The following is a 15,660-nucleotide window of genomic DNA, read 5'->3' as shown; positions in this document are numbered from 1 at the left end:
ACAAGTCTGATACACAAGGCACTTCTGCAACCCACAGGGACTGAAAAGACAGTCCACAGTCAACAACTGGTAAAGACACTACAGGACATTCCAAGTCTGTGGGAAAGTTAAAGGAATTTTCACAAGGTATTCCAGAGATATCACATTCACCAGACTGGGAGGGATGTGACTGAGAGTCCTCCACAATGCAAACAATGCACAGGTTCCAGAGATTATGTTACCAGTTGGTCAAATGCTAACTGGTTGAAAATTAGCTGAGAGGGGCCAAGAGAAACATACTGTATACAACAAATAACAAAGCACAAAAATGTAAATAATAAAGAAGTACAGGTGACAGAAAAGGGCTTATTTTAATACACAGCTTCATTTCACCAATCTGATTTTTCTTCCACAGAACAGCAAAGCTAATGGACCAACAACAGCATCTACACAACCAAGAGCAGCCAACCTCCTAAATATTTCTGAGACTGCCTGAGTAGCTGCAAAACGCTGTAACATAAAGTTGTGCATTTACAGGGGAAACAGCAGAGACTGTACAAAGAAGAACCTCCAGTCACTACTGTTATACAGACTAAGACAAATGTGCCAATTTTTAAGTTGGGAGCTAATTGCTGCAAGGTTAACAGCTCCATCCTGACACTCATAAACTATAACTTAAATGTCCATATAGTAAAGAATCACATAAAACTCTGATGTAGTATTTGAGGAGTATGAGAGAGAAACATTTCTTGTGCTTTTATCTCAGCTGTCATGCTCTTTCAAAAACACAAAAGCATGTAATATCCAAAGAGCATAACTAATGTGTTCCGATTTGAAAACAATGTGTTTCTGAGCTACTCATTCACCGCCATCAATTCCTTTCACAGAAGTCCCAGAAGTGATTTTTACTGCTTTAGACAGTGAATCTGACAAAATAATGGCCACAAGTAAAATTATTCTTTTATAAAAATAGTCTGCAATGACAGTACATTAAATAAACAAAGACTAATAATCTCAAATACGAATCAATGAAGCATTGGTTGCTTTTCAAAAAAACACTGATCCAACTGCTTTTTAGATTTTATATTTCCGTTCCTGCTACAACTGTACTAGTTACAACAAAACAATATATAAGGAACTTCTTGCAGTTCCGATGAGTCTGTGTCTTGGTGTTTGAGAACAAAATGTCAATCCACTTTAAAATGAAGTTGATTATGATTACTTACTTGGCAAATAATAAATATCTAATTTGATACTACTTACATGGAGGTGTATAAGAGGCTATTCTATTCTGTTACCAATCTGTGTGGGTGCATGAGCAGTCTCCACTAACCCAAAACATTCCCCTTCACACCTACATAAAAACCTTTCTGCTGTCCCTGTGTATATGCGTAGGCTATGTAGCAAGTTGTCATGACGACAGGTGTCCTCACTGCCAACCTACCTTGGACTGGCTCTGTGCCTCCTCTGATTGCTGCTCAGCAGCCCCAGGGTCTGCACCGCTGTTTTCAAACGACACTTTGATGGAGTTTTATTGCCGATTCTTCCGTCTCTAAATCGTTCCTGCTGTCATCTTTATTTTGATTTATGTATTCCCTGATCTATTTATGCACGTGAAATAGGGGAGCGAAAAAAAAGGTGGGGAAAAAAGGGGAGGTGGGGGATGGAAAGAGGAAGACAACGACAGCTACAATGCTCTGTACTATACCCAGGGGAGTGCCTGTGGTACATTTGCCTTTTAAAGTCTTCAGCAACAGACAAGCAAAACGCAGCAGTAGAGTGCTACAAAGCCTCATTTGTGACTCCCAAGCACCCCCACCCTATCCCAGCCCTCCTCCTGAGTCAATAGGCACTGTATGCATGTTCTGTATGCTCAGACAAAAGGGGTATTCTTTCAAATGCGCCCTGCCTCTCTGAAGAGGGTTAAACGGTGCTGCTCACTGTTATGGGAATAACAAAACCAAAAGCGAGGAAAAAGACATGAAGGGTGTTATTCCAGCCTCAGAATCCTCCGCAAACAAGAGCAATCAGACCCAAGCAGGGATTTTACTCAAAATATGTTAGGCTTTCATGTGCCTTTGACTGTCTCTGTAACTGGCTGAGGCAAGCTTCTGAAAGGTTCTGGGAGTACAGGTACAGAGGAACAAACCAACCTTCACCGGAAAGAGGATGGATTTCAAAGATTCCACTTTCACAAAGAGAGGATTTCTTGCTGCGATGCCTTCGGCACCTCCCTCTTTATAACAGCTATCAAACAAATCAGTGAAGGTCAAACTTTGGAGGTACTTCAGACCTCTGAAACTGTAGCTGTATTTAAGCAGGACAGGAAGATCTATGGCCGGGGGAAAACTAGATCGATTCAAGTATGAGTCAATAAACAATGTTTCCTGAGTGTACAGAGTTGTGGTAGAGTTGAGTTATGTAGATCATTAGCAGACATCTCCATTTTATCACACTAATAAAGAAGTTCTTTGAGTTTATGTTAAATTTTATTACAAATAAATCTAATATTTTTAAACAAAAAATTCTTGATGTTTATACAAATTGGTTCTAATTATAATAAAATTGGCATAAATTCTGTTTTATTTTTTTCTTCTTAGCTTATCTTTTGGTCATATCGTAATCTTGCTGCAGAATGAATTTATCCTTTCTCATCAGTCTGTACACATTTCACACCAACAGTGTGAAAACTACTTTTTGGAGTGACAAAAAAAAAAAAAAAAAAAAAAAAAAAAAACATTTACACAAGTATTCAGACTATTCGGACCCTTCACTTAGTGCTGTCCTAAACCCCCTATGGTAACAATGACAGCCTTAAGTCTTGGAAATGACCACACAAGCTTACCAAACCTTCCCTTGGCTGTTTCTCCCATTATTTTTGATAGAAACATTAAAGTTTAACCAGGTAGGACGTGGAGATGTTTTACTGAGCTCAGGTCAAAACCCTGGCTTGGTGTTTTTTTTAAAATAAACTTGTAGTTAGCCTTTTCCAGTTAGTATTTTCCAAGCAGTATGGAAACTTGTATCACACAGGATTGCTCTGTTTTCTCACCTCTATTCCGAGTTGTGTTCTGTTAAAGAAAAACATCAGCTCAGAATGATGCTCCAATCAATGATATTGATATGGTTAGCTAAACACTAAAGAGTTGTTCAGGTGCCTTTTAATGAGGAATGTATCTTCTGATCCTTTTGCTATATGAATTTTTATGAGGTTATTCCCTCTTTACAAAAAAAAAACTCTGGATCTCATTCACAGTAACCACTGGCTTCATGGTTAACTGAGCAAGGCACTCCATGCTTAATTATTTAATTTGGCTGCATGAGTTTATTTCCATTTTTTTTTCCATTTCTGTAAGTGTCATTGTGGAGTACTGTATGGAAACTGGTGTGGAAAAAATATAAATAAAAAATAAACCCACTTTGAGCTGAGCCAACACAAGATATGGCAAACTTGACAGGTTCTGAGAACTCTGAGTTGGTACTTTATTATTCCTTAGAGGCAAAAAGAAAAGACTTGAGAAAAGCTATACAAGTATACCAATAGAGCTTTTTCAGCTTAGATGCTGTAGCATATTTTATATTAAAAAAAAGAAATAAACTTGCCAACATATCAAATCTGCAAGAATGTGTGTGCACGTGTGTGTGTGCATCAGGGTTTCTGTTTGCACCTGTGGTACTGTGCTTGAAGAAACTGGAACTCATCCTTGATCCTGTCACAGGAGTCAGAGGTTGTGAATTTCAGCTGCTGCGATGAGGCCTGCCAAAAAGAAAAAAAGAAGAGAAGAAACACTGAGAATCAAATGGAGAGCAAATGAAGAAAATATGGGGTGAAAAACAGAGAAAAAGAGCCGGATGAGAGAATTAATTAAAAACATGAACATGAAGTCAAGCAGTTTTCGATTTGTCATAGTCCAAGGACTACAGTATTACAGCGTAGATGGTTGCCAAGTATGTTTCCACATACATGAGGCCAAGTGCACAAAAAAATAAAACTGTTCATACAAAAAATCCCAATATGTATACCCTTTGTTCCTGCCAGATTTTAATCCTTTGCCATGCACTGGTCTGTTATGTATCTCAATAACTGTAAAACCATATGCCTGCACGCAAGTCTAACCAAGACACAGCCATAATAATCCACAGATAGATTTCAAAACACCCCTAGTTAACCCTTTATTGGTGTAACCCAGCCGAAAGCTGCCCATGCTCTGGCACTGGCAGCACCTTTATAGTGCTGAAACAGCCACATGAGTCATTACTCAAAGCCATTACAAAGAATAACTCGAGCATTAAACCTTAACAGAATGTTGACTGACGACTACTTACTGAATCAAACCTTTAATCCAATGTGTATTATTATTTAAACATTCTTTATTGCGCCCAATCCTCGAGCTTTAAATTAAATGTTTCTGATGTCATCTTTTACAAAAACATGCAAACATATATAAACATTATCTGACCTCTTAACTGAACACACCTTTAACATTAGATTTTAACAAGAAATACAAATCAAAGCTGTTTAATAGTAAGACAATAGGAACATTATTTAGAAAAGATTTAGTTACAAAATATATATCTTAAATGGTTTTAACTCACATTAGTGCCACTATTCCCAAGGTGCTTCTGTGTAAGGCATTAGTGTAATAAGTAAGTCTTGAAATGAAAAGCACTTCTTATAAAACTTTGCAGGAAATTCCCTTCATGTCATGTCAACATGAGTATCTATCCCTCATACAGCAAACAGCGTCATAGGTCTTTTGGATAGTCTGGATGTTATTATTAGTCCTTATTATAATTCTGTTCAGACTACTTCCCCCAGGCAGAACTGGACAGACTAGTTGTGTGTAGAATAGAGCAAAAATCAAACCTAAATAAGTGCAAAATCTCATTACTACTCAGCAGGCTGCATAATGGGTCAGGTGGCAGTTAAAAGTTAGAAAGAAAAAAAAAAAGCATTGGAAATCTGACTGCAGGAAGTTAGCCGCTGCCATTAGGACTGACCCATTTCTTTGTGCCCTTCTCCTCATGACATGCCATTCATCCAGATTTTCAGCTACAAATAGGTTGCTTTGCATTTGCACAACCTTTCCCAGAAGATATGTGAAGCAACAAGATTGCTTCAGATTGTAGGAATGGACCTGTTTCCATCCAGGACAGGATTGTTGGAGGAAAACGCTGTTAAGAATAAAAGGGGGGAAAAAAAACTCTTGCAAGGATATGACAAACGGTAACCTCAGCCATTACACTTTCAAATGTCATGTGAAGTGTTGACATTATCGTGCTGCTAACACACAGGAACCTCGAGTCCACAGGCTGTTGGTCAGAGACAGACTTCCTCCTGTAAAGCAGAATAGCCCTCTCAATTATCTCTTCAGCAGTATGGCATGTACCAAACTCAGGAAAACAATGGCTCGGCTGTATTAGCCTGTGCCACACAGAGTGTGTATCAGCACAAGGTTCTTGGCAACAGGAAGCCTTGCAACTGACACCACAATGTGTGTGCATGTTTTGTGAGTGTGTCCAGATTGCCCTCTTTGCCAGAGGGTAGTGTTGTTGCTTCAGCTCTGATTCCCTCCCTGTGAAGCGCAGTGTGTTTACATTTAAAATACCAAAGTTTTAGTCAATGGCCTGAGGTAGTTAGGGCAAGGAAGTGTCGGAGGATTAAGATGAAACAAAAGAAGACAAATGTAAAAGCTAAAGAAAGAAATGGAAGAAAGCAAAGACAAGAACACAACCTTTCTACAGACCCCAATAAACCAAACATCAAAGCCACAAGTTACTAGAGCATGACGCTTCTTTTAAGAGGGCAATCGAGTATCAAGTTGACCTAAATCATACCCTGGTAACCTCTCATTTTAAAAAAAGATGGCAACAAAGTGGATGAAAATAGCAAGCAAAGCTGTCCAAATAGGACAATGAGCTCACAAAATTATTTAATAACTCAAGTTAGGACCCAGTCTAGATTTTACAACGTAACGACAAGGCCAATTTAATTACTTTAAGGAAAGAAGCGGTCACATTCTAAAACAACAAATCTACAGGACCCACCTGTCCACCCAGTGAGGCAGCATAGAGGACTATAAATGTGTCTGACTGCCTGCTGCTCAGCATAGTCAGCTACAGCACGACTCTTGCTAGAGGCAAGTAAAATGCTACCACTGATAACAAACATTTATATGCAAAAGTAGCAACACTAAAATGCATTCAAAGAGTTGCATATTTATTTAAAGTTCCTTCTTACTTCGCCTTGTGAATATTATCAGACACAAAAAAGAAATTCTAAAAGAAAACTTATTTTACCTTTTTTCCTGTTTTTGCTACAAACCAAACATACACAGGGCCACATGTTTGGGGACATCACAAAATTCACTATTCTATTTAAACAAATGTTGGTTTCTACATTTGTTTGTCCTCTTTTCTTTCAAAAACAAATATATTCCCAGGCTTATGTCTGTTTCTTTGGCAACTCTGAACCAAAGTGTGTGATGATGTGTCCAAAAAGGCTTTTTTTTGTTTTGGTTTAGTTGAATGGTAGGTCCACATCAGGCAGAACTGATGCTTATCAGTTGTCATCTAGTCTTTCAACCCTTTATTTAGTTACTATGTACTTTAAGCTTGGTACTTTTGATTGAGTAATGCTTGTTGCATATTCTGCAAGAGGCAAAAACTTCTCGAGGCTGCAAGAACATGAACTCAAGGTTCATATTGGTCTGGTTAATTCATACTCCATCAGAAGCTTCATCCGCAACGAGGCATGGATTACTGTAGGGGGATGTCAGTGTTTTTATGTGCAATGAACAGCTGACTAGGTTATTTCATATTTAATGAGAAACTTTTTCGTGGCAGGGTGTGGTTGTGCACAAGACGGTGTCCATGTCTTTAAATTCCACGTGTGTTCTTTACATTTCTTTACTTTTTCACCACTGTTCATTAAAACTACTCATTCAGCCTCGCATCAGAGGGAATGTGGGAGCCACAACTTTCCGCTTCATTCTTTTCCATTAACCGCGTCCACCTTAAATGTCCGACCAATCACACAATACTTCTCGTAGGTCCATGAGAAGAAAGTTTCACTTGGCTGATATGTCCCCATCCGTGAGAGCAAAATGACGTCATTTTGTTCTCATGGCCTCAAGAACAAGAAAAAGTTACCCCTTCTTGCAGAGTATGTAATAGCCTTTAGTCCCTTGACCCTGTGGACAAGAGGTATGGCGTTTTTTGGGTGTTTAAAGGGAACAGAACTTGCCAGTGAGGTCCACACGATCAAAGAAATTGACAGGCAATGGTCAACATCTGGTTGCCTGGGAAAACTAGATAAGTGTTACACTTGACCTTCCACCTGAAAATATTTTTCAGGTGGAAGAGCTCTATAGGAAAAAGGTTACATTTCCTGACCTGTCATCATCATTCGGATGTCAGCTGCTATTTATTTGCAAGCTTGGCTGAAGGTAATGTTAAAACACATTGTTCCCTACAGTATTGCAAAAAGGATGGAAAGAGAACAGAGTCAATTTAACTTGCTTTATTATTTTTTAAAATGTAGAGAACCACCACGTTGGGCAGAAAGACAGAATCAAAACCCACAGTGACCATCTTTAAAATGTGTTGCATATAACAATCATAGAAAATGGTATATCCCACCATAGTTTTTAATCAATTTTAATTTTAAAAATTCCAGTGTAAAAGTCTGAAGGACAACTCTCACAGTGTTACATGCTTTTGCAACCACGCAATCAGAGAACGTGGTCCTAGCCAAACCCCATCCAATATGCAGCACTAACAATGTTTATTATCTCCTTCTCTGCCAGTGACCAAAACAAGGTACTCTATGGGGCCCTGAGAGTGCACAACAGATGGATGCCCATAATGTTAATGAAATACTGTCGTAATATTGTGACACATGCCATCTGCTGTGACAAAAAAGGTGGCTGCACGCTGTGTGAATGAATATGTGTTTGCACAAGAGAGAGGCTAAGTTGATATTCATATATATGTGTGTGTGTGTGCATGTGAATGCTTTTGTTAGTGTTTGTTAGTGTTACAGAGGAATAGCCGAGACAAGGTAAACGGTTTTGGGGAAAAAAGATTTTGAATTTGTACATGAGGAACATATTTGTGTGCCTGCATCTCTGTGTGGATGTGTTATAAGGCTCTACGTATGATGCCCTGCTGCAAATGGAACAAATATTCACTGCAATGAATCACACACAAGGATACAGCATCCCACACACACTTCCTTACATGCAGAATTTGCATAGCACACACACACACACACATATGTGTGCACAGCACCTAAATGTAGGACAATCTCTAATTTGATTCTGCCCTGCTCCTTTGAGACGTAATTAAAGCATTAAAAAGCTTTGTGGGTTGCTGAGGCAATTGAGACAGTCTTCAGCGAATAAATGGGATTCATCGTTTCAGGAAATTGCTGCCCCACCCCCAACCCCCCCACCCGCCAACCTTAAGCCCACTCATTGCCACCCCCCAATACGCATACACACACCCTTCCTGGCCTCATCATCTGGTTCAATCCATGTGAAATCTTCTGTGAACCATTATGTCTATTTTAAATAAGAATCAGACTAAGGCTGTTTCTGCTCCATAGATCAGTCGACAAAGGCAACGGGAAGAGATGGAGATTACAGGGGGGGGCTTAGCTTAATACACACACATACAGATCACACTATAGTGATTAGACACACTAACAATAAATGAATACAGAAGAGCATTTAGACACAAGCTAAGTACATACACAAATGCAGAGAGAACCCCCCCCCCCCCCCCCCCCCCCCCACACACACACACACACACAATAACAGCAGGATACATTGGAAAACATCCTCCTCAGTATAAATCCTGCCTGAGGGTAGCTGCAGAGAAGGATTGTATTTCCTGGAGCAGTGCCTGACTGTTTACATCTCAGATGGAGTGTGTTTGTGTGTGGTATACGTGCGTTTTTGTTTTGTTTTTTTTTGGGGGGGGGGGGGGCTTGGCATTGTAATCAGTCACTAATGACTGGATGTTATCTCACTCCCACTTTTACATGAATACAGAAGATCCACAATGACAAACAGTTGGCCTATTTCTCACTGCCAGGTTGTCTGTTCTGTAGCAGAGGTTTCAAGGATGCCATGTAGGCAATACGCTTCTTCTGTTCCTCACACATTCCCACTGCTAAGTTTGGATGTAAAAGACAGACACAAACAAATTAATATTCAAGGACACTGCTTTTCTAAAATGAGCAAGAGAAAGGTGATTTTGTTGAGAAGAAAATGAATTATTAGCCCTTTTCAGGACATTGTTAAGACTCTGATAGTGAGATTGGTTGGTATGTGTGTGGTATGTATATTGTGTAGATAAAACACACCAATGTCACTTCCTAACCACCTTTTTCTGAATATGCATGTGAGCACAATAATGAAAATAATGCAATGTAATACCTCCAAGCCACCGACACTCCAAATTCCCCTTTCATTGAGTTTAACATCATGTTACCACACTTCTGTACTGGATCAACTGTGTCAGAGGATTTTTATGACACAGAGCACAGTTCACAAGTGAAATGATATCAGGCCTGATACCCAAATCTGGTACTAGTAGATCCATCATAAATACACTTACACAAAGTGCAGAGAGCAGGTCGATAAAGTGGAAATTTGATGTGGAGACATTCTGGAATACATTAGAGCAATTCAACGTGACACAGCAGAGAGATGATCAAAAACAGGCCTTATTTCTTGTGAGTATAGATTTCTTCATGCAGAATTCACATGATCATATCTTGTCTGTGTTTTGGGGAACAGATCACATGGAAAGTCCATTTACCATCTGGGCAGATCTTAAAGCAAAAATCCACTGTGACATGATTCACAGAGCCAGACCTTGAAGGCTTAAGCCTTTTGCTAATACATCAGTGCCAAACAGGATAGCATCCTTCATCTAAGAATAGCTCCAAACAAACAATTCCATCTAAATATCCCAGATTAGTGTTTGGACTAAAGCATATGAGCCCTGTGATCTGAGAGAGGGGCACAGCTAACTGGCACATATCCAAGCCAACCCAGGCCAGCTCTGTTTAGTCCAAAAGAAAGCTTTGCTGTGCTAGCCGCCAGTGTTTATATGTGCGCAAGAGTTGAGGCTGAGGAATAGGATTGTGTCTTCAGCCGCTTTGGACAGGGGCTTTAGCGCGTGGGGAGAGCCTAATCCTGTTTCGGCCAGGAATTTGATTTTGATTATTATCTCTCACAAACCCAGTGGAGGCTTACCCCCATTTCTGCAGCGTTATCCCCACAACACACATACACACACCTCCCTCTTGCAGCCCAACAGATTTGACCTCGTTAAGACGCTTTAAAAGGGGATTATTCTACTTTTATCACTTCGAGTGAAGTGCCCTTGCAAACACAGGATTGGCATGGCTTGTCTCCCCTCTTCATTCTGCAGAACTATCTTGACCCCTGTGCAAGGCCAGCCAAGAGCTCAGTACAAACACACACAAACAGGGCACTTTAAATACACTGGAATGAAATTATGCACAAGAAATGCACTATACATAAACACACAAGTACACAAACATAAGGTGGGGGAGACATGTTATAACACGCACCACAGGGACAGAGAGTAGAGATTGCGAAGCCAAGGGAAATGGGCAATTTCTCAAAAGTGGGGAAAGTGGTGAGGCTGTCAGTACTGTGGGTTTGGAGACCATGGCTGAGATTAAAGCCAGGCTTGCAGAACGAGGGCTTCAAGATTACACCCAAAATGATTGTGCAGATAACTGACGCCTGCTTGTAAAAATGTTATTACTTACAAAAGTTAGAGAAGGACAAAAGGCAGGGAGGAAAAGAAGATTAGACGAAAGTTTGCAACAAGTAAGCAGACATCAAAAGCAGTGCCAGCATATGGCCAACAACAGGAATCTTCATTTTTTTCAGCTGCCAGCACTAATGTCCTGTATAAAACCTTGTTAAAGCTTAGATTATGTCAACTGTATCCTTCAATTCTAATACAAATAGTTAAATTTTAGGTTCATGCAATTGTTCAAAGTGATGTAGTGATGTGTCATAAACACTAGAACCGCCAAGAAGGGTAATTTGTACCACCCCCTGCTGCAACAGCGTCAGTGGTGTAAAAAAAATACACATAAAATAATGGAGAATTTAAAAACTAACAAAACAGTCAAACAGAAGAATATCTAAAATAAATAACATATTTCTATATTTTAATTCATTTTAGAAGGAGATAAATGCTGCTCTTGTTCATCCACACAAACACATGAAAATAACTTTTTGCCTAAATAATTGATTATAACAATCATTAGCATTACAATGAGAACATACACATTTATATAACTTCATAATATAAATATCAAGTATATACACATGGAATGACACTTGAAACTGGCTTCACATTCCTGTTGCTTTCTTTACACATTACTTACAATCAGCACACACACTGTGCACTGGTCACACTGCACGTTGGCACTTCGTAAATTTTTTGGTTGCTTGGTTCGTTTTACACTTACGCTTCACAACGTAAATACACCTTATCTTTTCCCTGATGTGTGCTGCCGGTGTCTTTGCTGGCCTTGAAACATGCTAGTTGTGCAGCAGCTTGCGGAGTTCCAGGAAGAAGTCCCATCGGGGAAAATTTGCGCCAGTGCAGCTCCGGTACAGGACCCACGCATTCAGGATGGCCATGTCCAGTATATTATAAAACACTGCAACTGGCCATCTCCTGGCTCCGGCTCAGGTGGAATGCACACATTCTTCCTCTCCTTTCCCTGGTAGATTGTGAGCGGTGCGCTGTCGCTTTCCATCAGTTTGGTGTCATGCAGTCCAGCTTTCAGGTGCGCAGAGGGAGGCAGGAAGCACTTTTTTTTTATTAATGGTTTCCACCAGGCTGCTGTTTTTTTTGCCAGGAGTTAGTTAGTGATGAAGAGAGAAGTAAAAAAGTTGTCTGTGGTGATGTTTCTCCCCTTCACCATAAATGGTTTCATCAGTTTGTGCACAACACTCTTCCCTAGTCAAAGTGTGGGCCTTTTCCTTGGTCTGTCATCAGTCATCAGCTCCTCATCCTCAATTGATGATTCGTTGCCGGGTAAAAATGACGGGTCATCACTCCCCCCCCCCCCAGCGATTCCTCCTCCCCCACACCTACCATTACCTCTCCTCCCTCAGTCACTCAGGTCTTGGAATTGTGACCAAACTTCTTTTGTATTTATTTATGTCTAAAAATTAGCACCAGATTATATGATCATAAAATTACTTAGGCTACTCACTCTGTGACAGCTGTCAAACGCACATGCGTTACTAAGCAACCAGGAGTGGTGCGAATGGGCGTGGCATGAAAACATCTGACAGCTGAATATAGTACTTTGAAATGAGAGGGTAAAAATGATCCCCCTTGGTGGTTCTAGGTATAAATATTCATATTTCTTTTTCTTTTGATAACATAATGACCAAAATTCACTATAAGTTTACTGGATCAATTTTAGGAAAAGTCGTGAATTAAGAGAAATAGGGGTTGTATTTTAACAGAGATACAAGCATTTGAAAACCAAAGAACTAAAAATTACTCTCTTGGCGGTTCTAGTATTAATGGAAAATAACGGATTGAATGTTTGAAAATGCAACGTCCCTTCATAGGTGAAGGTAGCTGTCTTATGATGTTCAAAAGACAAGAGAGATGACAGGGATTACAACTGAAGTGAGCAGATGTGTAAAACTAGACGCTGAAGGTGTGAAACCTGGCTTAGATTGAGTTGCTCTTCTTGTGATTTGCTAATTACAATGTTTTAAATCATGATTTTGATTTATCGTTTAGCCCTGCCTGTTCGTTCCAATGTCAATTCCACACAATACAAACATGGCTAATATCGAAGGAAATTACAATAGGAGATTTAATAGGAGATTAAATTTAATAGGATTTAATAGGAGATTTAAAAAAAAGGCAGCACAATAGATGGTGGTGGTCTGCTGCTTCGATTCTTTGTTTCTTTCTCTGGATTGCGCAGCAGCTGTACTAGGGCTGGGCGATCATATGATCGTACTAAATGATCGCGATAAATTTCTGGTCGATCACGGTGATCAGCTGTGATTCTATTTATTTGATCAAACATGGCGGAAATGTGTGGGACAACAGCCTATGGGAGTCAACCTTGTTCTGCTCCACTCCCATAAGTTCCTGGAGAAGTTGAAGCTAGGCAGCAAAATAGATTCCCGACATGACATCTAAATTATCCTCCGAAGATGAGGTCACACCGTTGGTTGTGTGGTGGTGGTTTGTGTCCACCTGACAGCATGAACATGGACAAACGATGCCTCTATCTCACAGACTCCACAACTGCAAGTTTAATCTCGCTGTGACCAAAATTTACCGAACCAAAGAAGGCAAAACAAGGCCCAATTTATGCTTCTTGTTTGTAAAACATAGTCATAAAATGTCTTAACTTTGCTGTCTTGCCTCAAAACTTGTATCCACCAGGATAAGACCGCATTTACTAAAAAAAAAAAAAAAAAAAAAAAACAAAACAAAGAGACTACGTTTCTTATTGTCTTTTGGGAGCAGTTTCCCGTCCATAACACACAACACGGACCCGTGGTTTCCAGTGGTACTAGTCCATTTTTTTACGCATTGTGCGCATTTGCAAACTCTCAGAACACAGATCAAAATATGCACATATAGGACATTGAAGAGAGACAAAAGGCTCTGTTTGTGTCTGTATGCGTATTTAGCATAGAGCATAAGCGAGACCTAACAGTAACAAGGGAAACCTACAACATTCTTACAACATTTCCATTCAGATTAGATCGAACTTTGAGTTACTTTATCTAACACTACAGATAGTATGGTGCAGACAATTAAATATGAAAGAATACATCACAATTATAAAACCAGAAAGTCCCCTTTTATAAGCCCCTGTTACACATGCACTAATTTCCTTTATCTGACAACTGAACATGTCGGCTTCATGTAAGAATGATCTACCAAGGGGTTTTCCATTATAGGTCACAACTGCTATCTTGTTTGCTTGTATTTAGTTGTACTCAGAATCTAGTAGTTAGTTTCTAGTTAGTACTCAGTTTTTAATACGAGGACGAAGTAAAAACCTGTTCTAGAGGAAAGGCAACCTGAAATGGCCAGGCTTCAGGGTTTTATGTAGATGTAGGAGCATAAACAGGCCTTTAGGGGTACATCTGAATGTAGCTACAAGTAACATTTATGTAAAAGTTTGGAGAACACGACGGTGTCATTGACAGATTTGTGAAGCCATTTATCAGTCCTGCTATAAGGTGTTTTAAAAAAATCTATAAAATACACAGAGCTGCAAAGCTGTCCATCTTTTTGCTCAGTTTAGTACCAATTTCCCACCAGGTAAGTTATTCTTAAAGTGTCCCTGATGTTAAAGGTCAACCAATCAGATCAATTAAAAGTGTTATACTGAACATGGCTTTTTTTCCCACCCAGCCTCAAATGCCAGCATGTGGCTAAAACTATGTAAAGCTTTGGCTGTTGGGCTAATCTTTTATAAGAATACCATAGCAACAGGTTCATCCGTCAGCCCCCATAGAAATGTTGAGGGCTAATGGAAATCTTTGGATTTTATAAAACAAATATCAAAAAAAATGCATTAACCTGAGTGACAAAACCAACAGGATGTTCTGCTGAAACAATCAAGCATAAAAATATCATTCATGTCTACAAACGACGGGAATACTGAGCCCCAGTGTGTAAAGTCAGGCGGTGGCCTTACCTACCAGCATGCTATTTTGTAAACAAAAGGACGCAAACCAGCAGACATCTGTCCCCACTGGTTTTCATTACCTTCCTGTGAATCGTCGAAGTGAAAGGTATTTTGTTGGGGATGAGAGGACGTATTCTTTCAGTGAAGGGGGGACTTTACTGCTCTTTGGCACAAAAACACAGCAGCTACTTCTCCTTCTTAACCGGTGCAGTGTCTTGCATTCTGGCAGGTCTATTGGCTTTGGCCAGGCTGGTCCAATCAAGCCACCTCCTGTCGAGCCGCTTTGTTCCAGCCCATCGCACCGTTCTGCTCTGGGGAGGGCTTAACCCATCCACCGCCACCCTCCTTTCTTCACATCTCCCACATCCCCCTTCTAGGAATCCATTACTGAATACTGATGCAGCTCTCCACTTTGCACACCCTTGTTCCCTCCCACACAAACACAATTGTGTGTGAACGTGCACGCAAACACATAACTGCAACTAATTACTACCCCATTTTTCTCTCTTCATAAACAAAAAGACACACATGCTAAAGAAGCATAATGCATGCATGAAACAAAAGATTTCCCCACACAAATAAAGCTGTCAGTTACTTATGAATTTAAAAAATGACAGCCTATACTAAATTCCACCTCCAGGATGACATGCAGCTATTGTCCGTAGAAGCATCAGAAACACATGCAGATTTACGCAGGCGTCTCTGCAAACAGAAAAAAACCAAAAGCATGACTTAAGTCAGCTGACATGTGTTTTTATTTATATTCACGTTATTTCTGGTAAATCTGCTGCAGGGTTTTGTGTAAAGCAAAGTGATTCAAGCTATAAAAGAAGTGCAGCTGCAAATAAATTTTGATATCAGTACATTTTAAAAGTAACCCGGATCAATTTTAACAATTTATTTTGTTTTAAATGGATGGCATTATGTGAGAA

At 39.8% G+C, this 15,660-nt stretch overlaps 1 protein-coding gene across 2 annotated transcripts in view; it reads right to left on the bottom strand.

Annotated features, from left to right (window-relative positions):
• The window catches only part of tle5 (TLE family member 5, transcriptional modulator), a 44,442-nt gene that overhangs the window by 21,372 nt on the left and 7,410 nt on the right, over positions 1 to 15,660 (bottom strand). For both annotated transcript variants that reach the window (XM_042006017.1, XM_042006018.1), the window contains exon 2: positions 3,648 to 3,736. In XM_042006017.1, the coding sequence (XP_041861951.1) occupies positions 3,648 to 3,736 (89 nt within the window). The remainder of the gene's footprint in view (positions 1 to 3,647; positions 3,737 to 15,660) is intronic.

The sequence above is a fragment of the Melanotaenia boesemani genome, chromosome 14 (genome assembly GCF_017639745.1).
Source record: "Melanotaenia boesemani isolate fMelBoe1 chromosome 14, fMelBoe1.pri, whole genome shotgun sequence".
NCBI classification, from domain to species: Eukaryota; Metazoa; Chordata; class Actinopteri; order Atheriniformes; family Melanotaeniidae; genus Melanotaenia; species Melanotaenia boesemani.
This window is presented reverse-complemented; position numbering and strand designations above follow the sequence as displayed.